A 27,005-nucleotide genomic window follows, 5' to 3' on the forward strand; every position below is an offset into this window, starting at 1 on the left:
ACTTTTTTTATAACGCTTAATTTTGGTGTTGTTTCACATGAAGCTTAACAAGCTGTCTTTGACCGGGTACTAGTTTTACAAAAATGTTATGCAGCGAGTAAAGCAGAATTAGGACTTTCACTTAGACGATAATTTAATTAAATTGGCGATTTTATTTACTATTTTGGTTAAAAGATAGTGAATTGGCAGGGAAACAGGTGTTGGCTCTAGTTGGAGATAGTACTTCAACAATATATGCAACAGACACTAACGTCAGTGTTCTGTGTTGGCGTTATCTACTTTTACTTATGGCATCATGAGATGGCCCATCCATACATACAGCTCAAGATAATAATAAGTAGATTTCTTTATCTTTTTTTACATCACTATACTGTGGCTGTGGATTGTAATATCACAGTTGTCTTTATGAGTAAATATTTTACAGTGAAGCAATACTACTCAGCAAGAGAATGATAGCTTTTGAACATTTGCACCAAGGTCCAAACAGTTAGCTGAAGAAGAAAATGGTGTAAATGATCGAAAAGTACCATTCTGCTGTTCGAGTTGTAATTGTGATATTCATTTGCAAATTTTATTACCGTTGCCCAAAAATATTCCTGGGGATACATTGGTCTCGCAGCGACCAATGAGAAATTTGTGACTAGATAACATTAGTTGGAAACCAATCTAAGAAGACTGGATGATAATCAGATTCCAAAGAAAACTGTAGGAAAACACAGAGATAGAAGACGAAAGCTGATCTAGATCAGTGCAAAGTAAATGACCGGGAAGAAAGGGACTTTGTCCGGAGTCCGGAAAAATAGTGTCGAAGAGGATTGTTGTGTTTTGAAGAGAGATGGAGGAAACGAGCAATAATGCTTGATGGAGCCACGAAGCATTCTTTATTTGTGATAATTATTCACTCACAGAAGGAAGACATGAAACATTTTGGCAAGTACTATTTGGAGTACCAGAGCGTACATTTAGATATATTAATATCTAGTTACATCCAGCAAGTTTTCCCATTTAATACAGGGTTACATCAACAGTTTCAGTAGTTATAAATTTTGGTCACCATTTTTTGCCCTGCTCTAGTTATTAAAATGTCAAGACATTAGTCGATAACTACCTAATTATAAGAAAACCGTTGTTAATTTTTTGACATCAATTAAACCCGTTGATGAAAAAAAACACACACACACACACATTACCCCAAGACTTACCTTGATCATATGCGCAGCCTTCTCAGCCAATACAATTATGGCAGAGTTTGGTGTACCAGAAATTTGTGTGGGCATGGCAGAAGCATCAGCTACCCTTAACCTAGAAACTCCATGAACCCTGAAATGAGGAATTCAATAAGTAGGCACAAGAGTTTGGCAAGAAATAATACAAGCGCGAAGATATGGCATGATGTACCTCTTAATGTTACATTTCTTTTCTTATTACTCATTTTCCACGTCATTTATTTATAAAACACAGTTTAAACAGCACCGAGCTAAGAATCTTAAATTTTACATATCTACCCACTGACTAGGATACTTCAGAAAGTCGAGAAGCTTTTTTTTTTTTTCGGCTCCTTACCAGGTATTCTGGAGTATAAGTATGAGGTACTGGACCATACGCCAGCAGGCAAAGAGTTCCGTAAAGAACAAGCAATTTGTAATACTGGACTACGTTGTCTAATTGCTTTATGTAACTGGCCCGTGGCTTTTCGTGATGATACAACCCATACTAAGATAAACCGTGTTTAAGTTACGAGGGCAGTTCATATAGCACAAGAAGGATTTGTAGTGGGAGAAATAGACAGATAGGAAAAAAATTGGATGGATGTAACGATAGAACAAATTGAGTTGATGAAATCTGATCATGTGAGGGTAAAGGAGGAAACAAATCTTTTACATACCAGTTTACATTTCCCGTGTTTCAGAAGTCAAGGGATCAGTGGCGGATATAGGAATTTTACACACACACACACACACACACACACACACACACACACATATATATATATATATATATATATATATATAATATATATATAGATATATGATATATATATATATATATATATATATGGATATGCGCGCGTGTGTGTGTGTAACTTGTACGGTTTTGTTTGTTTGTATGTTTTTACGTCGCATGGAACCAGTGGTTATTCAGCAACGGGACCAACGGCTTTACGTGACTTCCAAACCAGGTCGAGAGTGAACCTCTACCACCAGAAATACACATCTCTCAAATCTCAATGGAATGCCCGGGAATCAAACTCGCGGCCACCGAGGTGGCAGGCCAAGACCATACCGATCACTCCACTGAGGCGCTAACTTGTATGGTACATATATGCCAATATTTATATATATATGCACACAAATATGTACACACAGTAGTAGTAGTTGTTGTTGAAATAATCATTAACTAAGAAAGTGTTTGCTACTAATAATGATTCATTGAAAGAAAGCAATGCTCTATTATTCTTATCCTTTGGGGTGGGTGGGCGGAGGGCACATGGCTAGGTGGCTCCACCTCCGCCTTAAATCCGCCACTGAAAGGGATGACAGTCAAGTGTAGTGTCGATGGAGTGAATGAAACTTTAAGACCAAAGGGACTCGACTTGCCTCAACTCGGGGTCAACCACTGCCATATAATCATCTCTTCGGCCAATCCTCGCTGTTCCCAGGGGATGGTATCCCGTAATAGCTGCCATACGAACGATGCATGACACGTATTCGTTGTACAGAGCGATGGTATCGTCTTCTTCGTCCAATCCTCCCTTAATGGTGCATTCTTCATATTTGGGTAGGTGCATGGAGGCACCAATTCCCTGGAAGGCTTTCGTTCTGACGAGTCGCATTGCGAACTTGAAGGCTTTGGCAAACAAACAGTGAACGATATTAGTTTAAATTATTGACAGATATTTGGTTCGTGTAATTACCTATCATAGCAAGGCATTTTGAAAATATGTTCCGACACTCAAAAAGAAAAAAATATCACAAAAAAGAAGTAACAAGCACGAAGAGAAACGCACCAATGAAAAACATACAAAATATGAAAAATAACCTTAAAAGAATAAATTCCATTCTTCCCATAAAAAATTGTAATTTTTGGGGCCGACAGGGGAAGCAAAACTTAAAATTTCATACCCAGACTCACATCTCATTTAACCACATGAAACCTTTATATTTTTTTATGTTAATATATCAACAGATCTCGTTGGTACTTAAAAGATTACGTAGTAAAATTCCTTACCAAAATAGCCTAATCTGTCTCACCACTAAACTATAAGGTATCTAAACTAAACCCCATTCATTATTAAACTACAAAATTGCTGGAAGCTGAGCATTCAGATCTCGTTGAGATTTCAAAGTTTTGTATACTTAATGACATTTACATCTAAGCATAATGAATTACTGTCATGTAAATTTTTATCAAATTGCATTAATGGTTATGCATTTTGACCAAGTTTTATATTTACAGCCCTTTTGGAATCACTCACCATCCCTCATACAGCCGAGGTCATATGGATGATCAAGGTAGTTGGGGTCAATGGACGGAGGGTGTCGGGGGTCACTCGAGACCAGCCTAATGTTGCCTCGACTTTTGGGATGAAGACAAGACGTCAGGAAGATGAAACCTTCCGAGCTCTTGTTGTCCATGTGCGGGAACTGAGTCTCGAAGGACTGGAATAAAAGGAAGATAATATTAAGGTAAAAATACCTAAAACGTAGAAACTAGATCTTGTTTGATTAAGTACTTTATCCTGTGGTATTTAGAACTCTTAGAAACAATAGTAAACTGATGTTTCATGGTTGAAAGATAATAAATCGTTTAAACCTCTTGATGAAAGATGCTGTAATGCGGTTTCAAAAAGTATTTTGATATTATAGTTTTCTGCGCTGTTTTATTAATGTCATACGAAATACCCTACTTTTAATGCTCTCCCTTGAAATACAGCGGCTCAAACTAGCAGAAGAGCAGCAGTTGATAGTTTCTCTTTAATCTTATTAACCGCTGGTTGGAGCAAGGAGGTTTAATTAATAGGGTGGAGGAGTCACAGGTCAGTTTCCCCAATCCGTAAAGCCATTGGGACGCGCGGACATACCAGACGTGCAGGGCAGAAAGGACCAAATGCTTTGCCCGCCACATGACCGTCTCATATCTAAGTACCCTAGATGCACACCTTTATTGACCTGCACATTGAGCAATTTTACTATATAAATCCATTTAATTGAGCTGTTTTCTCCATCAATAAAATGTTTTCTATCACCAAACGAGTTACTTACCAGCTTCAACATACGACAACGATCAAAGAAGATGCAGACTAGTTACTGAGTTAGTGGATGTGGGAATGAAGTTTTAAAATGATCATGGTTTAAACAGCATCCCAATTATTTGACCATTGCAGCATTGCTTAACAGACCATCAAATGTCAATGATATAACAGTAACCCCAGCTATATGAAGCCTACTTAAACATTGCCGAATCCAATTTACTCGTTGGTCATGAGAACCAAGACCTTCAATCAAGAAATATCCAACAAGCAATTTCCAGTTACCATTTGCTGCAGTTACCATAATACAAGGGTCTCTCTACTCTGGGAATGCTATCATTATCTAATTCTGTACCCATATCAACAAACCCACAGTGATTTTTCACATCCCATTCTACCTGCTGTTTGATTGTCATTTCATCCATGATTAAAGAACGAATTAGAAGTTTGCCCGTTTCCGATGATGCGCCAGCTTTCATCTTTAATGCTGAAAAAGAGGGATTCGTGCATCCTGGTTGGCCATCTACTTGTTCATACCACTTCAAAGTTGTTCTAGGATGCGGTAAACGTGTATCAAACATTTTCCGAACGTAGCGATATGCATGCGGGGAATATAAATGAAGGGTGAGGGCAAAACTTCACAGTTTTTGGGAATACATCCCCCTTGATGGAAGATTTATGTTCTTTGCAAACTGCCTTTCTAAAGGATCTGGCAACAACCAGCACGATTCTCTAATTCGTCCAACCTAGTGGCGCACTTGAAAGATTTCGTCCTTAATTCACATAAAACGCGATTCAAATCACTATTCTTTTTGACAAGACGACGTTTAGGTTGCTGCAATAGTTGTATCTTTTTTCTTAATGAGCATACCTGAGCTATAGAGTATCATTGAGTTCTCGTTTTGAGCACATTGCCTCGAACCCATTTTTTCTCTAAGATCCTCATCTTTTGGAAAACTGCGAACCAAAGCATAAAAAAAAATCATCTAACTTGCACAATTGTGAGCGTGCGTACCCGCTTACAAAGGTAATATAAAGTTTTGAATGTATATGAAATCTCACCTATAAGACTAGTTCACCGTTTCTACTGCTTCTTTTAACAAAATATAATAAGTGTGTAACAAATGAAAGTAAGAATGCTGCTACTATAATATCCAAATATGATACTGTACTTGACATCACCACTTATTGCAAGATGAAGGGGCATTGTGTCACAAGTGAACGAGGTAGATAAACAGATCACCAACGTAAATTACTAAATGAAGATGTGTACTGCTTGTTTTCTAGTGCAGTTGACATATTGTCTTCGCTATCTTTATAATGAATATGAAAGAAAAGATGAAAAATAAATTTTCATATAGGGTTTGTCTAATTATCTATATGCTGGTTCTCTGTCTCCATGTTTTTAAAAAAATGTGCAATAGTTATAGCCTACACAATAGTTATCGATGAAATGTAACCAATAGATTTAAGGTTTTGCTGAGTCTTTGATTGCATCCATATGTAGCTCAAGAACTAGCTTATGTACTTCCAAAACAGATATTTGAGCTAAACTGAGCTACCGTTTTTTTTTCTTTTTTTTTTTGGTAGGTCATGCAGCAGGTAAAGTGAGTAAGCTTTTTGCCCTACACATGTTGACCGGGTCGGCTTCACTAATCCGGGAAAAGGGCATCTCCACCTATTCAACCTCCTTGGGTTGGAGGAAGATTTTATCTATAATATCTGAGTCCTGCGATCCTTTTGAAAGATAGATTGTCATTCTTTGTTTAATAAAAGCTGATTCTACGACAAATTCCAGTTTATTCTGTGATTATGGTTATTTATGTGGTTAAAAATAGCTGAGTTCTGTTGTCCATACCTAATTGAACAGTTATGTTGTATTAATCTCTGGGGGAGTGATTTACCTGTAAAACTGATGTAGATTTGGTCAAAGTTGAGGAAAGGGATTTTGTATACTCCAGTGTCTTCTTTGGGGACTGGCTTTTGTTTGACGTTAATCAAGGATTTGGCCAAGGTATTTGGGTAAGTAAAGCAAGAGGGTTAGAGTTGCCGAGTGCTTGTGTCAGTGTCTTAATCCTGTCCAGGTGTGGAATTTTTATTTTATTGCTGGGTGTCTCTCTGGTCTTGTTTTGAGGGGGACAGTAGAGGATTATGTTTGCTTTATGGATCGCTTTCTCAATTATATGGTATGGGCACTTTAAACATGGCAGCTACTTACGGATAAGCCCCCTTCTAAACAAGCCAAAGAGACGCCCAACAATAAAATACAAATCCCACACCTGGACACGATTAAGACGTTGACACAGACACTTGGAAACTCTAACCATTTTGCTTTCACCTACCCAAATACCTTAGCCAAATCCCTGAATAACGTCCAACAAAGGCCAATCCCCAAAGACAGGAGTATACAAAATCCCTTGCCTTGACTGTGACCAATTCTACATTGGTTTTAAAGGAGTGTGGAAAGACTCGTGTAATGAAAGTGAATGCAAGTGAACAACAGGAAAAGCATCAGTAACATTGCAGAATGTACGAATAACATTGCCTGAAATAAATCTTCATCGTCTTTAGCAAAGTGAATACAGTAACTACGAATTTTTTGAGGCGTAGATATTACTTCTTTGCTTGGTTATCTTATCGTTCATTATCAACAGCTGTGCCCTTCAACGATTTCACTTCAAAAGGCATTTTCCTTTCTTTTCGTTGGGGTCTTATGTAATCTCATTTTTACGATAATCAGGAACACTTACTTCCATCTTCATGTTAGAGATGGTAGAATACAGTTGCTTATCAACGCTCCCAAGATTGAAGAGTATGATGCCCACTTCCGGTATGTTTTTCTTTATGGGCATGTTGCCCACGCCCTCGATGGCTGCACCTGTTAAATCGCCTGAAGGAAATAAGAGTAAATCAGACACCGCCTGAAATAGTGATGCCGTCTTCATTTTTTTTTTTATTATTATTTAGTTTCCAAATATGCACAACTTCTTCGTGAAATGTGTCAATAACGATTCAAATTTATGATACAAGAATGGATTAGCCGTTGAAATAACTGCTTTGTGTTACTTACTCAAGAATATGTGGAACCTGGAAACACGATTGTCCCAATAAACTAACAATGCAATTTGAAATGTCGAGATTTGCGGTTTCCCTCGACCCTCTGTTGCTTTTTAATTTCTCATTTCAAGACAAACATTTATAAAAGTCAATCTGTTCTTACACGCTTTCCGCTTAAATGCACTGGGACCTACGAGGCAACTCAGCGCTGAAAGTTGAAAGGGAAATTGGGTAGAGATATTTTAAAGGCGTAACAGGAGGAAAACCTCGCAGTTGCACTATGAAAGAACGCCTGAGCGGAATGGCGGGAAGCTCCTTTAATCTAACAACTTTTATGTTATGGTTGTGGCCGAAAGTGATTTCTATAAGAAAATAAAAACCCATAGTGTTTTGTACCCAGTACAAAGGTAACATCTTACCTGTGCCATGAACAAAATAGTTCCAGGCAGTATTTGGATGTTGAAGTTTATTCAGAGTGAGAGATATTGGTGACTTAATATCTATGTAGAGTGGAAGGTTGAGGTGGTCCTGCAAGTTAGCGCCAACACCTCGAAGCGATTTTACAAGAGGAATCTGAAAAACAGAAAGGAGAAAATGCAGGTCACCGATATTGATAAATACATATCATTATTATATATATATATTATATATATAGATATAGTATATATATATATATATATATTATAGTGCGTATGAATTTTTATCACATCATCGTTTAGCATCCAATCCACGCTACTTCCGGAGTATCACCGAAGGGGCTTATCAGTGATATTCCCGAAGCAGCGTGAATTGGAGGATATAAAACATTTGTAGCTTAATGATTATATATATATATATATGTGTATGTGTGTATATATATATAGTATATATATTATAAATATACATATATATATATACATATATATACATATATATATATATATATATATATATATATATATATATATATATATATATATATATGTGTGTGTGTGTGTGTGTGTGTATGTATGTATATGTATGTATATATATAAAGACGAGTATATTCTAGATGGAAAATTTCTTGTAATGAAAACATGGAGTTCATATCATATTTGTCCTAAAGGGAACAAAACATAATAAAGCAGAAAAAGAAACAATTCCGTTTAATATTTTGAAAAGGAAATTCATATGAAGAAAGGTCATCGTTGGTTGTCAGAGTATAGAGGTCCACGCTAGAGCTCCTACTTCCTATTAAACCTCACCTCAATGCAGGCTGCCTCAAGGGTTTGGCCCGTGATGACATAAGGCCGCTTTTATCCAAACCGACCACTACTTAAGAACAAAAATCATAATTTCCTAATATCAAAGAATTGGAGGAAATTAATGTTAACAATGAGAACAGAAAAGAGTCGTCAACGTTGGAAACAGACACAATTCTGTGTATGAAAACAGGCCAGGGGAATTCAAAGGAATACGAAATGTCTAAGAACACGTCGCCATATGATGCAATCTCTAAATAAATAAAAATAATATATAAACAAATAAATATAAAATAAATAATTAAAAATAAATAAATAAATAAAAATAAGCAAATAAAGAATTCTTTGCACCTTAGTATGAGGTGGTGCACAGTTTTCTTATACTTACAGCGTATGTGCCCTGTTAATGTCAGATTTCGTTTACCTCTACAAATTAGGAAAAAAATAGAAAAAAAAAGACGAGGCTACAACCATCCGCTAAATTCAGCTCACTAAACGAGTTTTACTCAGCAATTCAATAGCACGAGGATAAAAAATTTTTGAAGCTCATGTTTCCAGTCCTGTTGTGAGGTTTAGAGAGAAACAGGTAGTCAGGTACTGATAATTTATTTACGTTGTTGTTTAAGATTAAGCTGGCTTTATGCCAGCCCAGGCTCTTGCTCAAGAGCAGCCCGTAGCTTTATTTACAGGTGAGCTTCTTCTTGTTTTTGATTAAGCTGACCTTGTGTCAGCACGGGCTCTTGTTCACAGAGCAGCCCGTAAAAGGTGAGCTCAGGTTATAAACAGGTGTGCGGACGGATCTGTAGTGCGCGACTGACACTGACAATAACATTACGGGCTGCTCTGTGAGCAAGAGCCCGTGCTGACACAAGGTCAGCTTAATCAAAAACAACAATGACACGATCCGACCCGGATTTGTTTCTTGCCATGCTAATACATGAATATTATTTGCTATACTGAGTTAACATATATGAATGATATGTCGGCGGCAAGGCCGCAAAGTGCTTAATATAATGATATGAGGTACAACGCGGACAAGAAAACTACACCTGTACATTTAAGCAAAATGTGTTGTTCTTACACTGTCAGCGTCGATCCCGACAGAAATTACTTGAACATGCAAACTGGGATAGCTTTAGCTGCATGCTTGGTGGAAAGAATCTGAAACCCACAGGCGTTTAAATTGATTCGATGTATCTTGGAAAAGGACACACGACACAGTTCCTGGCTTCTAATGTTCTTAGAGAACACGGAAGCCATCCTGGAGCTAACGACGTCTCCAGAGCCAAGGATGGATTCTGTCTTTGCAAAACTACGTCACATCAACGTGATTTACAGAGACCACCTACCGGGGATTCTGGAGGGAATCTGGTACCTGGCCCCTCCGGGGAATCCTGCAGTGCTTCCCAGAGAAGACCAAGGCCATGTTTTATAAAGCGGGACTTTATTATACATATCAGAAGATTCCATTCAAATGCCGCGCCCCTTCCCAAAAATAAAATCTAGAATTCACTATATCATACTGTTTTAACCAATATACATACATACATACATATACACACACACACACACACACACACACACACACATATATATTATATATATATATATATATATCTATATATATATATATATATATATATATATATAAATATAAATATATACGTGTGTGCATTTATGTATGTTTTTATGTATGTGTAGATCAGGAAGCTTCCATTTAATATACCAAACTAATTGAGATAAAAAAAAATTATTGAAGACATGTTCAAGGCTGACCGCACTGCACTTGATACCACTAAACTGACTAAAGTATATTTGTGTTTGGACCGTGCTAACAACAGCTACTGGCACTGTCGATCGTATCAACAAGAATTTTATTGTAAGGGTACTGGTCCGTATTGGTAGTAGAACTGTTAAGGATACAGAAACGATGCATATTTCTGGCGGGCAGAAAAAAAAGAGAAATGCAGATATGCTGGTAGTCCAGATACATACATCAAAATATTCGAGAATTTCCGGACTCCCGATGCCCGAATGCATGAGTATGGTCGGCGTGCTTATGGCTCCAGCGGACAGGATAACCTCGGCTCGGGCGTAGACTTTGTGAGCAACGTCGTACATTACGTATTCCATGCCTACTGCTCTCCTGTTTTCCCAGATGACCTGAAAAGAGAGAAAAATAACGACACTGGCTGTAAGTACAGAAGTGAAACAAGGACGGTCACATAACACACCCTCTATGTACCGACAATGAAATAAGGAAGGTTCAGTAAGGCGCAGTTTAACTAATAAAGCTTTAGTAAAATGCTGAGCATTGTCACATAATCTGCGAACAAAGTAGGAATGACTTCTCAAAAATTGTTGAAATTTTTACAAGCAGATCTGCGGTAGAACCATGAAGGCTACTAGGTTCAAAATAGTTTTCTAAGTGCAAAGCTCCAGTGACAAATTATTATTACGAAATAATAAACACACATTCACATGACCCAAGTTTCACGGTACAGAATATTTGTCTATATAAAAGAAGGAGAAGACAAAGAGAAGTGGCGTATAGTACAAGCGAAATAGCAAATATCAGTATTCGTACTTTTGTGGCATGAGCATTAACGAGTACGTGAAGATTTGGTCTCCCTAGAGCTGGTCTCAGGTATCCTTTGACGGAACTCCATCGATTTCCGCGGTAGACATTCGTTTGGGCGGCCATCAGGCCGTAGTCTATGTCATCATTGAGGTTTCCCACCGGCAGACCTTGGAAACACGAAACAATTCTAGTTATTATCAGAAAAAAAACTTACCGTTGATGACGTAAGAGGGTCATAGACCTCAAACAACTTCAGGGAGGGAGGCGAAAAGATTAAAACAAACAAGAATGGAAGAATAAAATTTCACCTAAAATGCTTAAGAAATCTAATTATTATCATTTCTACCTGCTTACATAATATGGCATCATGAGTCATCAACTTGATACTCTAGAAAGTATATTGTTTTATATAACAGTTGGTGAAAGTTATTTTGTAGGAACAGTTGAAAGACGATCAGGACCAAATAGGGTTTTGACTAATTTTGTCCGTCCTTCCTGAAAGCCCTTAGCTTTCACTCTCTTTCACGCCAATGTAGATGGGGATGTAGCCATTTGGTTCGGTAAACTAAAGTCTTACATACTACGTACAGAATGTCTGCGTGTGGGTGAAAAGTTGGTAAAGAAGTTAGGTAACTGAAGAAAGACTCGATTTGCAACATTTAGTGAACAATAACCCAAGCAGAGAATAACATAAGTGAAGAGAATGACGAGCCACGTAGGAGATTTTCAACAACCACAATCTAGTTATAGTCTTGTTGCTGCTATAGTAAGAATGGGCCTAGCTACTAGGCCAAAAATCTATTGTAATAACAAACTTTTACTAGCAGCGTCTTACCCAACTCCTTCCCAGCTTCAAGGAACACGTAAGAGAGAGTGGAATTCGCGGTGGTTACCCGGAGAGGAGGATCATAACACTGCACTGCATCCTGGCGCTGTCTGACGTGCTTTCCCTCGCTTTCCGAATCACTGGTACTATTGCAACCACCGGATTTCTGTTGCTCGGTGGCATCGGCGACACACATATCCTGCTGTAAAATGCAGATACTGAATATCTTTTGTTATTATTCGAATGACGACATAGTTGTTTAACGGTGCATCCCACTGTTACCTACTGCTTGCGAACAAATACCAGTTAGTTACTGAAAAAAGTGAGAGTTAAGTGGCATCATTTTGATGTCAGATCTAAGCAGTTTTTCACCTTTCTGTTTTAAATATAGCAAATGAAAGCCTATACGAAATGGACAGCAAAATCAATCCTGACCAAGGAGACAAAGCACTGAGAGAGCACATAGGCTACAATGTAGTAATTATCAAATTTGGTTGTCAAATTCTACGGTAACGTTACGTAAGGTTTCAGTTTCTTACTCACAGGTCTAGGACATTTGCGGCAGGAACGGTATGGAATACGTATAGAGTTTGGGCTAAAGGCCTAGCACTGGGATCTATGAGGTCATTCAGCGGTGGGTATGAAACTGACGGCAAAAAGGTTTGAAAGGTGTTACAGGCGCAAAACTTCGCAGTTGCACTATGAAATGATTGTCAGGAGAGGGCGGAAAGCAATATGGAAGAAAGAGAATATGAATGGAGGTACAGTAAAAGGAATGAAAGGGATTGCAGCTACGGACCGAAGAGACACTGCAAAGAACATTTAATAATGCTTACAATGCACCCCGTGAGGTGTACTGACGGCACCTACCCCGCTACGTGGGTGACATTTGGAACAGAACCAGCGACCAACCTCCAAAAGCTTCTCCTTCATTATAAGGTTACATTCTTATCTCTTCTTAATTTAATCAATTTTTTCCAGTCCGGATCTCCATCACACGTAAAACTTTTGCATAATTTTGCTAACCTATATAAAGAAAAAATGGAGCTAAAAAAAAATTAAACTCCTTGGAAGAGTGACGTACCTTGAACAGTTTGGGTCGCAGCCTCCAGCACTCGGCCATGTTAGCAAATTTCTTCATTTCGCTGAATCCCCATCCCGTGGCCCCGAACTCTTTCTCCCACGTCTCGAAGTCCTGCGGGGAACCGTACATATGGATGTTGTAGTTGATGGATCCGCTTCCGCCCAGGACTTTGCCCCGAGGCCAAGCTGATTGCTGAAATAGATTTGATTCACTTATTCCTCAACGCACGATACACAAAATTCATCAACAATCCCTTTCTACTGAGATAAGCTTATTAAAACTTCATTAACATTAGCAACAATAATAACTAAATAGAATTTTGTCTTTATAACGTTAGTAAAGGCAGTGATAACAACGGTGGTAACAGTTGCACCAGTGATAGTAATAACTGAGTGATATTATGGTAATGATCATAACCATAACTATTTTGACTATGTAGGTACCACTGATGACTAAACCTTGTTGTTCCGGGAAAATGCTACTGTAGGCACCGTAAGATTAATTTCCCCCTTTTCAAATATTAGATCAAGAAAAATAAATGAATAAATAAATAAATTAATGAATAAATAAAACAAAAATGAAACAATATGCAAATAGAATGGTCGAGAAAAAATGGTCTTCATTTTATCCCCTGTCTGTTTAAATTATTTCATCATAATATGATATAATTTTTTATTCGTACCTTAAGGGTATTTTCTGGTACTTACACATCAGGGGATATGAATAAAGAGTGAAAAGAAGGAAGATTTTCTGTGAAGATGACAGTGTTGAAGCCTGGTGCAGACTGACTTGCCATATTTTTTTCGACATATCTTGATAGACGGGTTTACAATCAATTCTTGGGTTTTGTTGCCGATGTGTAATTGATGCATTACCAAATGAGGATGTGTCTATGAGCTTTTTTTTTTTTTCGAATTATACGATTTTTTTATGTCATTATAAATATCGGTATGACAGCCATCCTCCTGCCCGTTTTTAGCCCAGTCCTGAAGAAAAAGGGGAAGGAGAAAATAAAATTGACTTCATCCCAAGAAGGAAGGAGTCAACAAAAACAAAAGCTATCGTTGTTTACCCTGTTGTTCAGAGCCATTGACGATTTCTGTTGGGGCGCTGTCAGATACGCCCAGTCGAACCTCGACCTCTGAAGCAGGGGTGCGGCCAAGGGGATGGTCGAGAGCCAGGGTTCTTCTGGTCCTGCTTCGATGAGGAGGACCTTGAAATGTTCTACCTCGCTCAGTCTGGCAGCTAACACGCTGCCCGCTGTGCCACCACCCGCGATGATGAAGTCATAGACACTGTCTGGTTTATAAATGACCCCTGGCGAGGGTGTGAAGTATGTCTGCCATATAACAGCCGCTCCTCCAACTATCACACCAATGAAGACTGTTGGAAAGAAGGAGAACGAAGAGATAAGGGTTAAAGTTGACACAAGTGGCGAAAAAGTCTATTCACTAGATTTCCTGATTTCTGATTCGATATTTGTTTTCCACAAATAAAACTCAGTTAAAAAAAAAAAAGTCTTCAATCATATCGGTTTCAGCGATAAGCGGTTTCAAATCAAGGAGAAAAAATACAGACGGATTTCACTAATTTTTCATGTGCAAACAACCCAGGCTACTACAGCCAAGGTCTACAGACAGCGGCATAAACCTCCAGGAATGGTTTCTTCCGCTTTTCTTTTGGACTTTCGATTAATTATCATATTATGTCAACGAAAACTGACAGTTCTGTCTTCGAGAAAGTTGATATTCTTCAATCTCTTAAGAATATACGGTACAATCGTTAATATTCTTAAATAAGGCGTTCGCTTGCGAAATGTGACTTACCTTGCCATTTGCAAATACATATATCTTAAATCCATGATGTTATCAAAACCTGATAAATTTATTCGTAGCTAAAAAAGGATATAACTGATACTGAAATGAGAAATCTTTAATACCAAAGGACAGGTTCTTGCAATTCTAGCTTTTTTCGGTATCTAATTTAGCAATATTAAATTGATCATTGCCTAAAAGAAAGAAAAAACAAGTAAAAATATTCGCCGAAGGTTCTTCGGCGCTGTCTAGTTTTCTGTACAGCGTTTAATCATGGCCGCAAAAATAGATTTATCGTTTGGTGGTGTAGGTAAAATAATGCATGAGCCGCGGTCCATAAAACTTTAACCACGGCCTGGTGGTGCCAGACGCTCGAGTATGGCTAATTTTAACATTAGATAAAATCAAAACTACTGAGACTAGAGGGCTGCAATTTGATAAGTTTGATGACTGGAGGGTGGATGATCAACCTGCCAATTTGCACCCGTCTAGCCTCAGTAGTTTTTAAGATCTGAGGATGGACAGCATAAGTGTGGATGGACAGGCAAAGTCATCTTAATAGTTTTCCTATACCGCAAACTATTCAATCCCATTTCCTCTCTATTTTTTTTTTTTTTTTTTTTTTTTTTACAGACGTCCGATGGTTAACTTGTATGACTTCCCGTTCACCTATTTTTCCAAGCACGAGATTTTGTTTCTTCCAAGTCTTCCTTGCTCTCGTTTTGCCAGTCCAGTTAATTCTGAGACCTTTAAAGTCTACAGAATTACGAGGCATTTCTTCCGTTACAGGAATGTTCACCCACTTAAGAAACTGCACTATCTTATGTTTTAACCTTTTCTCTGTGATCAACAATTTATTGAGATATTTCATATATCGTACTAAACAAGGTTACAACTTCAGTAATGTTTCCAAGTATAAAATAGTTTGCATATCCGATATATTTATTGTTCTCTTTCGTCCTCTTCATCCTATTTCATTTTTTAAGGAGTAACATAAAGTCTCAGTATTTCAATGGAATAAATCCATTATGTATTCAGAGCTGCAGACCACAAGTGTCGGCGTTGTACATTCAGGCAGGAATTTTCTATTCCGATTCGAAAAGGCCACTTACTGTAGTCCTAAGCTGGCACATCTTTTTTTGTTTCGTTTTGCTAAAATTTCACACTTTCCTTTTTCGTGGTGATTTCAGCTTTCCAAAAACACCAAGCCGACATGACTAGCATCAGTGCCGGAAGTACTGGGGGGGAAGGAGGTGCAATGCACCAGTGCCCACTGTGATTGGGGGCCCATCTGGCCCCATCATAATGTCTTAGTAGATTGATTTGGTAATATATTTGTAAATATGTTTAGGTAATAGAAACAATGAAAATATAAATGATAATGATGATCATAATAATAGTAGTCGTATTAGTAGTAGTAGTTTTTATTCTTATCTATACTACAGCATCATCATTAAATGGCAATTAATTTTGCTTTTCCTGATAAGGGCCCACTCAAATAATTTGCACTAGGGCCCATAATGACCTATTTCCGACACTGACTAGCACAGAACACCGTCAATGTGTATCTCTGAAGTAACCTGTGATATTTCTTAACTTAAAAGATAGAGAATATGATGGGATTTAGGCCAAGGGCCAAGCGCTGGGACCTATGAGGTCATTCAGCGCTGAAAAAGAAAATTGACAGTAAAAAGGTTTGAAAGGTGTAACAGGAGGAAAACCTTACAGGTGCACAATGAAACAATTGTTACGAAAGGGTGGAAAGAGAGATGGATAAAAGAGAACGGAGGTACAGTAAAAGGCATGAAGGAGGTTGCAGCTAGTGGCCGAAGGGACGCTGCAAAGACCCTTAAGTAATGCCTACAGTCTCTTAATTTAAAAAGAAATCCTTTTTTTCCTCTTTCCCGCTCTTATAGGGCCATAGCGTTTTCTCTTTCCAAAAATGAAAATAAATGTGGTTCTTTCCCTCTCCAACATGACAACAATTTCAGTTACCTTCATCGTCTCATCTATTTGCACCATGAATTTTGCCTCCCACAAATCTCTCCTAAAAAATGTCGTCCTTAATCTTTATCATTTTATAATTTGATTTGAATGCCGAACCGGCTCCGTGACTGCTGAATGGAAGTCATGAAAGTCAAATGGGCAGATCAGATTTGCATATTTAACCAAAGCTGTTGGCAGGAGACAGGTTTCTTGCTATTTTGCGTTTTGGGCCAGATTTCCATCAGGTAACTTGCATGATTCTCTTTCTTTCTCAAATAATTATACCCTAATTTCTTATCTAACTGAAATAGTATGACTTTTAATTATCAACCATGTCTTTATCGATAATATAAGGTAGAAATAATAACTAAGCCATGAAAAATTCGATTTTTTTTCCAGCATGCAACTGGTTCCCACAGTAGGGTTGGAACTACTGAAAAGAGAGAGACTGCAGTCACCTCACATTCATACTTCTACTATTGAATCGAGAACGATTCAAAGGGAACGCTTCATACGCCTAAGTTACCCACATTTTTGTCATTGCCGAAGGGTATAAATACCCCTTACTTCGTCAGCCCCCAAATCTGAGAATGATCTGAGCAAAATCTTTGCATATGTAGCCTAGATTATTTCTTCGTCTAGTTCTGACTTCAATCTCTTATTGTCAAAATAATAAAAGAATTAAGACTGAAAATGCTGGTAACAATGGTCATCCAATTAAACGAAAAGGTGAGCCAAGTTTACCTTATTATATTCATTAGTCATAAAATAACAACGGACCAAACTAGGACTCTGACAAAGCCATTGTATCCACATTTCCGTCCGCCCTCTCTCGCTCTCTCTCTGTCTCTCTCTCTCTCTCTCTCTCTCTCTCTCTCTCCTCGCTGATAAGACCCTTCCCAGTCACATCGTTGATGACGATGACTGCCACTTAAATATAAAATTATAAAAAGGGTAGTCATTAATCTCCCGACCTTCCCAAATGAAGGGATAAGAAGGAAAATAAGATTACATAACTCAAACCTTCACTCCATTTCTACTAAAACTCTTCTCTCGGCTTTGGTTCTCTTATCTTTCACAAATGGGACGATTACCTAGCAAGTAGGCCATTATAAAGCTTAATACATACCAACATTTGTGCCAATCTCAATACTAAAATGAATTATTGCTACCATTATTTCGCGAAGTAACGCTTGAGAGAACGACGTCAGGAACAGACTGACCACCTGCAAGGAGATCCTGTGGCGCCGCCTACAGGCCCACGCTGACGGAAACACTGCAATGGAATCCCGAAGGCGCTTGGGCGGAGGGGGGAAGGGAAGGGGGAAGGGGGGGGGGGGGACCCGTTATGTAATTCCGTCATAATCGGTCGTCACTGATTCGGAAAGTAGTGGTCCTTTTTTTTTTTTTTTGTTGCAAATCTCAGCACATATGGAATGTTGTTTCTGAATTTCCTCCTTTTCTGAATTCTGTACGTAATCTTAATTTTATCACGATTATTACTGTTTGGCTTTTGTGAATCCCTTAGATAAAAAAGCAGCGTTCATATTCTCCCCGGTTAGTTTCTGCTTTGCAGAAAATCGTAATTATAATCCTTTCTATTAAAGAACCATTTTTGGATCAACTGATGAGTACCCCGCCAGCCTCTCTCTCTCTCTCTCTCTCTCTCTCTCTCTCTCTCTCTCTCTCTCTCTCTCTCTCTCTCTCTCCATATATATATATATATATATATATATATATATATATATATATATATATATATATATATATATATAAAGGTTGCTGAGTAGGATAGAGAGCATTCTGATTGAAGTGTCTCAAGAAGTCGAAATGTCTCGAAAAATAGTGTTGCAAATTTACGGAATTAAATGCACTGCCGTAATTTTAATAAAAACGGAATACAACGCAAAAAGTTTCGTCAGCTGACTTAATTTGATTATCAAAAAGTTAATCTTCACGGTGTCTTAGGTTACGAATACTCTCCATCTATCCTGAGATTCACACGAATTAAAATATTTGGTATACTATAAGGTAGAAGTTCTTTGTAGAATTTTTTGCGTAAACTGGTATTACATCAGTGTGGTCATCAACGTAGAAAACTGATCACTTGGACTAAAAAATAAAACCGAAAAGACATGTAGGGGAAGCATATATATATATTATATATTATATATATATATATATTATATATATAGCATATATATATAATATATAATTAGTATATATATATATTATATAAAGAAATTATATATATATATATATATATATATATAATATATAGATATATAATAATATACATTATATATTATTAATATATATATAAATAAATACATATGTAATATATATATATATATATATATATATATTATATATATATATATATATCTATATATATATATAAATATGATGTTTCGCTTTTTGAATCCCTTGAGATACAAAAAGCAGCTTTCATATTCTTCCCGTTTATTTTTTGCTTTGCAGAGCATCATAATTATAATTCTTTCTATTAAAGAAAACATTTTTTGATCAACCGGTGAGTAACCCGCCCGCCTCTCTCTCTCTCTCTCTCTCTATGTATATATATATATAATATATATATATATATATATATATATATATATATAGAGAGAGAGGAGAGAGAGAGAGAGAGAGACGAGAGAGAGGCGGGGTACTCATCAGTTGATCAAAAAAATGTTTCTTTAATAGAAAGAATTGTAATTACGATTCTCTGCAAAGCAGAAAATAACCGGGGTGAATATGAAAGCAGCTTTTTTTATCTCAAGGGATTCACAACACCCAAACAGTAATATATATGTATATATATATATATATATATATATATATATATATATATATATATATATATATATGTATATATAGGCTTCCTCCTACATGTCTTTTCGGATTAATTTTAGTCCAAGTGATCAATTTTCCATTCCACGTTGATGACCACACTGATGTAACACCAGTTTATACAAGAAATTCTACAAAGAATTCTTTCTTGTAGTATACCAAGTATTTCAATTCGTGTGAATCTCAGGATAGATGGAGAGTATTCGTAATCTAAGACACCATGAAGATTAACTTTTTGATAATCAAATTAAGTCAGCTGACGAAACCTTTTGCGTTTTATTCCGTTTTTATTAAAATTGCGACAATGCATTTAATTCCGTAAAGGACTTGCAACACTATTTTTCGGAACATTTGACTTCTCGAGACACACTTCAATCAGAATGCTCTCTATCTTACTCAGCAACCTTTACGGAATAGCTAACAAACTGTAAGTAAAATCAACAGGGAAAATAAAGATCATCAGAACTTTTCACCAAATATAAACACACACATCCAAGACATAAGCCCACTACCCAGGTTTTTTCTTTTTTTTTCTGATATACAGACTAGGTAAGTGTCTAATTAGAGTGTAAATAGAGGTGAAAATAACTTTTTCACATGAGTCATTAAATATTAAATGAACTGTAGAAGAACATGGAAATCCATCACTCAAAAAACTTGCAATGCTCCACTCTGAAACTGAGTAAATCACGATTGTATTGCTACCTCAAGTTGTTTAACAATGCTCCAAATCCCTTCCAAACAATTTAAAAAATTAAATACCAAAAATATTATCACACCAATGAACATTAGTAAACAATTAAATAATATTAACAGACCTGGAATATGTGATTAATGATGAAGATGGTGGTGATTAATGCATAAAGATAACAAATAGATGAAAAGTGATTAAAAAATGGATAATGACAAAATATTATTCTACTTACCAAAGTTGACAAGTTCTTATTTGGTTTATTATCTGCATAGAGTAATCAGTTGCGTTAATCAAAAGACAGGGAAAGGGTCATCAACAAAGGGTAGGGGAGGCCGGCTATGCTAAAAAGAACTGGCTGCAATTTGCGTTTGCAGTACGCCAAGCTGATAGAAAGACTGAGGTCATTGCTTGGTCTGCTAGACGCCGATGGCGACACAGCCCAGTCGTAGCCACAGAGTTTAGCAATCTTCAAGACACAGGGATACAGACTATTATTATATTATTATTATTATTATTATTATTATTATTATTATTATTATTAATTGTCTACTGTCTACGATCATGGTGAGACATTTGTTCCCATCTGCCTCCCATCAACAAGAGTTTTCGTGAGCTGCTCAAAGTTGCTGCATGCTTCTTCCTTCACACATCGAAAATCGATCTTATAATGACGACTAAAAATCTCTAGTTTCACAGCGGCGCCATCAGGCTGGCTGACATCCATCCAATCAGGGTATTTGTCGTACAGTGCCTTGATGGTCAGGTGTGTGTCCAAATATATCTGGTGCGGATGTAGTGGCATGGACACCTAAAACGGCAGTTATTTTCTTGGGGGTTGGGCCCCTCTCTTGTCGTTCCTACCTCAGACAACCTATCCTAAGAAACTTATATCCTCAGAGGTAACAGACTGGCTCAATTCCCCTCCCTGCTATCTTCGGCCTTAGATGCACCCATTCATCATCCAAGATTCTCGGTTTCTTGACACACTAGGTTACTAGCCTCCCCTTATCTTTAGTATAGCTGCTTGCCTCTTATCTTTAGTATAGCTGCTTGCCTGTTTACAAAACCTTTTATTATATGACACTGCCTTGCTTAATAATGCCACTATCATTAAGATCTATCGTCAACAACCGCTCACAATCATCACTAGCATTGGCACACAGCACATACCTATTTCCCTTTTTTCCTACAATAGGGGGACGATTCAGCACATATACACGCTACCATTGAGTCTGCTTTGTCTAAACTCACTATTGCGGTAAAACTATCGCTCGATCAGTAATAATCCCACCGTTATTAGCAACTATTGACGAAATATTTAGTCAACTGCTTGAATGTCACGCAACGATAACAAAAACGCAAACGCTGATTCTGATTGGCTGCCCTGCCGCTAGGCGTGTATCAAGTTTTCGGGTAATGAAAAACCCTTATAACGGTTCTCTAGATAAATTGTAAGTGGCTTGGCTAACTTGCCTCGTGCTTATATTATTATTCTCGATGACAGAAATTCATAAGGATATTTTTCAGAAACATGGTAAGCAGTCGTTCGCATTAGGCGAAAACTGCTAATACATTAAATGCGAAATTTTCCTCATGCTAGTGGCGGCGCAGAGCGTAGTATTATTCTCAAGTTTATGGCGCCTTGTTCTCGACTGCTTGGGAAAGGGAATTTCATTCTGAGGGCAACTTTTGTTGAAAGTGAAAGTGGCGCGTAACATGCTCTCAACGGATGGACTTATTTGATTTTTTGCAGTATTATGTTCAGCACATTCGCTGCTCATTAATTCTTCTAGCTGTCATCTTTCATGGCGATTTCATAACTCAATAACTCACATTTAATAATAATGACAAGAAATCACACGTGGGTTTTGTGTCTCCACAATTTCTTGAAGACAAAACATTTGCTTATCTGGCTACACTTAGATAAGCAAATATCTGAGTGTATCCAGATCTCTATAGACGTAAGGAAGATAGTCATTCGCTGATCTTAGAACAATAAATTACGTCCTTCAGTGGACTACTTTAATAGGTTGAGGAATGGACGAGGTCGCATGTTTTATTGTGGGTATATATATATATATATATATATATATATATATATATATATATATATATATATGAGTGTGTGTTTGTTTGCTTGTGGGATGGGTTAATGAACACCCAGAATCTTCTACAATACGTAATTGTACAATACCACAATGCCCTCTTAACTCATACACTCAGCACACTCGCACATTTCTCAATCCATGTGCAACGAATGCAATCTGACACACGTGCATCAAAAAGATATATATATATATATATATATATATATAATATCTATATATATATATATATATATATATATATATAGGATATCCTATATGAATATTTATCACATCACCGTGATTTCATATAAATCATTCGAGCTACAAATGTCCTTTAATATCTAATTCGCTCTACCTCGGAATTGATATATTTTCATATATGTACCGAGGGGGAATTTTTTAGTCGATAATAATTTCGTACCCCCATGGGATCGAACCACCGTCCAGTTGGACGGGGAACGAAATCAGGATCGGACAGTGACGCTGCCGTTTCGGCAGCGTCACTGTCCGATCCTGATTTCGTTCCCCGTTCCGGCCAACTGGACGGTGGGTTCGATCCCATGGGGGTACGAAATTATTATCGACTAAAAAATTCCCCCTCGGTCGGCAGCGTCACTGTCCTATCCTGATTTCGTTTCCCCGTTCCAACTGGACGGTGGTTCGATCCCATGGGGTACGAAATTATTATCGACTAAAAAATTCCCCCTCGGTACATATATGAAAATATATCAATTCCGAGGTAGAGCGAATTAGATATTAAAGGACATTTGTAGCTCGAATGATATATATATATATATATATATATATATATATACTATATATATATACATATATATATATATATATATATACTATATATATATATATATATCTGTCAAAAGACCAAAAAAAAACATTAAAACACTCTGGTTGTAAGCTAAGGAGTATATTTCGGTGGACTGACCCCCACCCTTATCAAGTGTTGAATGACGGAAGAAGTTACATTTGTGAAATATATAGTGGGAGATATGCCCTTAGATGGTGCCTGGGGTCACCGCTAAGCCGAGGGTGGTTCTGTCAACTTATTATCGATTGATTTACTTTTTCCAATTATATTTCTTCACTCTTTTAAACATATTGTGATATATAGAGTTAAGCAGAATACTAAAGTAAAATTACAAGAGCCGGCACAGGGCTAATTAAATAAATAGTTTATACCCACTTCGGTACAGAATTCCAATATCTTAGCCACTGAAATAAATAAATAAATGACTATATAAGTAAATATTATATATATACATATGTATACTACATACATACATATATATATATATATATATATATATATATATATATATATATAGAGAGAGAGAGAGAGAGAGATAGAGAGAGAGAGAGGAAGGAGAGAGAGAGAGAGAGAGAGAGAGAGAGAGTGTGTGTGCGAGTGTACCTATCTGCTTGAGATTATAAAACAAATTTTGTAAGGATGGAAAATAAAGACAACAAAGTTATACAAAACAAGACCAGTTACAGCTGTAAGCTTTGCATAGGAGGTTTAGTTATAAGTGAGTAGGAGTTCAAATCTGGTTTGTTTTGGCCATTGCTCTTTCTGTGAATTGTTGAAAATATAGTGTTTATGTTTCTTTGTCATTTACATATACATGAACTCACATATAAATATACAAACTTATAGCGCATGTCACAACAGTATCTCTCTCTCTCTCTCTTTCTCTCAATTGTTACCTAACATAGTTGGATAAAAGTTTTGTGACAGGATGTGGATTGTCATAACTTCCAGTGAGGGAGCGAGGAAGGATGTAGTAAGAAATGATTTAGTGAAGAGTTCTTCGGGGGAACGGATGAATCGTGGATTATCTGTTTATATCTTAATGTTATTTTTAAGTAAGATAAACCAGAGCGTCAATGAACATATAATGAATTAGAATTGCCGTCTTTAACGCATTTGACTTAACTTTTTGAAGGACATCTTAGAGCTGTGATTCTTGATATCTCTTTAACGTCATGCAAAAAACCTCTCCCATGAGTTGCTCAATAAACTCATCCGCACGGAAGACTCTAGATACGACATAGCAGAAAGTAAGTTACAATACCCTGCCACAACTATAGTAGATTCACATCAACCGTGCATTTGATGTTTAGGCCAGTCCCTTACAACGCTCCTACTTGGCCGTTGATAAGCCAATCACATGGCTGGAAACTCTCAGTCTCTCGAGAGAAAGACGTATCTCTCAGGAGAGGTGGAACATAGATCCTAGCCATGTGAACTCTTGAGAGAGACTGAGAGTTCCCAGCCCTGTGTTGACCTATCAACAGCCAATTAGGAGCGTCGTAAGGGACGGGCCTAGACATCAAATGCATGGTTGATGTGAATCTACTATAGTACCGTAGTTACTGTAAGGTCAGGTGAGAGTTGGGGCTGTGGGACCGGGTGACAAATGTAAAAGTTCCAAAGCAATTAAGAAGACACAGAGTGACACAGAAATTCGCTTTCCACTCTGAGATACATGACTCGCAAGTCGAGAGGCGCCAGCTGGTAACTCCTGAAATTGCCAAGAAACTAAATCACTTTGTATTTCCGCTTAGATTCAGCTCACGAACGAAGAGAAAATGAACAAATAAACAAAACGCAATAATTTTACTTGAGGGTCCGGGTCGTTGTTAGTATTTCTTTTTTTTCTGACTGAAATATTTTAGAAATTAATTTTTTAAACGATATATTTTTCACAGTAAAGTTTTCTTTCGTGTTAATTTTCTTTGCTTTACTTACTGTATTGTTCATTGAATGCTGTTTAATGTCTAAATATCTGCATGAAGATATCGTCATAGAAAATGGGAGCGAGGAAGATGAAAGAAGGTTTCTAGGATGTGAGTCGTAAGAGCGAAATTTTAGGACAAGTATCTGTGGGCAGCACTTGAATTTCAGTTCGTACGACATCACATTAATGGCCTTTGATTTATAAAGTGTAGAGGTATTCGACTTTTTTTTTTTTTTAGGTTACTGTCGTTTGCATTGGTCAGAGAACTGACTATCTAACTTTAAAGGCTCCTTATTTTTTCATACGTTTTGGAAATATATGTGTATGCTGTTTAAGAACACGCAATCTAGTTTCTGGGTTGAATTTTTTAAAGGATCATTTTCAGCAATGAACAGCACTTATAACGCTAAAACTGACAACACGTGATATTATTTGATGACAACTCATTTTTAATGTTTTCAACTGTTTTCAATAGGCCTTCAAGGCCTGAAGACTACAGCGTTCATCATGTGATATGATGCTCACTGGTTCGTGTTGTGTCAAGCATTTTCATAGACAAAGACACGAAGAATTTCCAGACTGATGACAAAGTATGTTTTGATGATTAAGGAAAGGTTCGTATGGAAACATACAGCTCTAATTTTCGAGACAAATAAGGGAACGTAGTCTATTCCATGAAACAGGATTACCGAGTTCTCTCTACGTATGTCAAGCCATACTTCTTGAGCAATGGTATTCCTGAATAACTAGTCACAACTCTCTCTCTCTCTCTCTCTCTCTCTCTCTCTCTCTCTCTCTTTTCTGTCACCTGTCATATGTATTGTAATAAAGGATTCTCTTAATTATAAGATATATTTAATGCAATGTTCTAATCCATTCGCCAGTTCATTGATGTAATAAATGAAGATAGCGGGTGAAAGTAATGAAACTGATACATTTCAGAAAGGGTACAAAACCTGAGATGCACCTTTTGACATACAAGTCCGGATAATAAGAAAAATAATTAGTGACTGAATCTTTTTATTTATTTGATTATTTTTCATTATTTTTTTTTTTTTTACAAATTCATTATTTGCTCCAAATGTTTGTGGTACTTAAATCACTTCCGAAATTTTCCGTCTCCCATAAAAAGACTAATATATATTAGTTGCAAGGAATGTTAAGAGATTTTTTTTCTTTGTCTTCGGCAACTTTAGAACATACTTATGAGTAAAAATTTGCTGCTGGAAATATGCCTAGGATTAATAACACATATGTCTATAGACGTACAGACCCACCCACACACACACACACACACACACACACACACACACACACACACACACACACACACACACACACATACACACACAGCTCCATAACATTTGTAACTTTCTTCAAATTACTCAATTTTAAGCAGTTTTTGCGAACTATGTCATTTCTAATGCAATATTTAAGCACTTTCAGTATTGCTGTGATATGCTAATTTTAGACTGTATGACTGACGTATGTCAAAAGATACGATTATGAAGCTGATAAAGTAAATTGCAATAAAGAAAACATGAAAAAATCCCTCATATGTAGTAGTTCAAATGATAATGACTATGCAGGTGGAAGTATTATCAGCTTCTGGCACTTTTTAATGCGATAATTGAATAAGCGAGAGAGAGAGAGAGAGAGAGAGAGAGAGAGAGAGAGAGAGAGAGAGAAAGTCTCTGACCTTTATTATCTAATCTAGCTCGTAGTATTAGCGCGTAACACGTGGGGGTTGCATGTTTGATGGCTTCCTTCACTTAACAGTATTACTCTCACCAGCTTC

The 27,005-nt window shown here is 37.1% G+C and overlaps 1 protein-coding gene across 6 annotated transcripts in view; it reads right to left on the reverse strand.

Moving 5' to 3' along the window:
• The window catches only part of LOC135216669 (neither inactivation nor afterpotential protein G-like), a 43,663-nt gene that overhangs the window by 8,439 nt on the left and 8,219 nt on the right, over positions 1–27,005 (reverse strand). For 5 of the 6 annotated variants that reach the window (XM_064252057.1, XM_064252058.1, XM_064252060.1 and 2 more), the window contains exons 3-12: positions 14,090–14,400; positions 13,018–13,209; positions 11,943–12,135; positions 11,114–11,274; positions 10,522–10,689; positions 7,726–7,879; positions 7,000–7,139; positions 3,476–3,659; positions 2,598–2,847; positions 1,203–1,320 (exon numbers count right to left, since the gene is read on the reverse strand). In XM_064252057.1, coding sequence (XP_064108127.1) covers positions 1,203–1,320; positions 2,598–2,847; positions 3,476–3,659; positions 7,000–7,139; positions 7,726–7,879; positions 10,522–10,689; positions 11,114–11,274; positions 11,943–12,135; positions 13,018–13,209; positions 14,090–14,400 — 1,871 coding nt within the window. The remainder of the gene's footprint in view (positions 1–1,202; positions 1,321–2,597; positions 2,848–3,475; positions 3,660–6,999; positions 7,140–7,725; positions 7,880–10,521; positions 10,690–11,113; positions 11,275–11,942; positions 12,136–13,017; positions 13,210–14,089; positions 14,401–27,005) is intronic. The other variant, XM_064252063.1, reaches the window with a different exon arrangement.

This window comes from Macrobrachium nipponense, chromosome 6 (assembly GCF_015104395.2).
Source record: "Macrobrachium nipponense isolate FS-2020 chromosome 6, ASM1510439v2, whole genome shotgun sequence".
Taxonomy (NCBI): Eukaryota; Metazoa; Arthropoda; class Malacostraca; order Decapoda; family Palaemonidae; genus Macrobrachium; species Macrobrachium nipponense.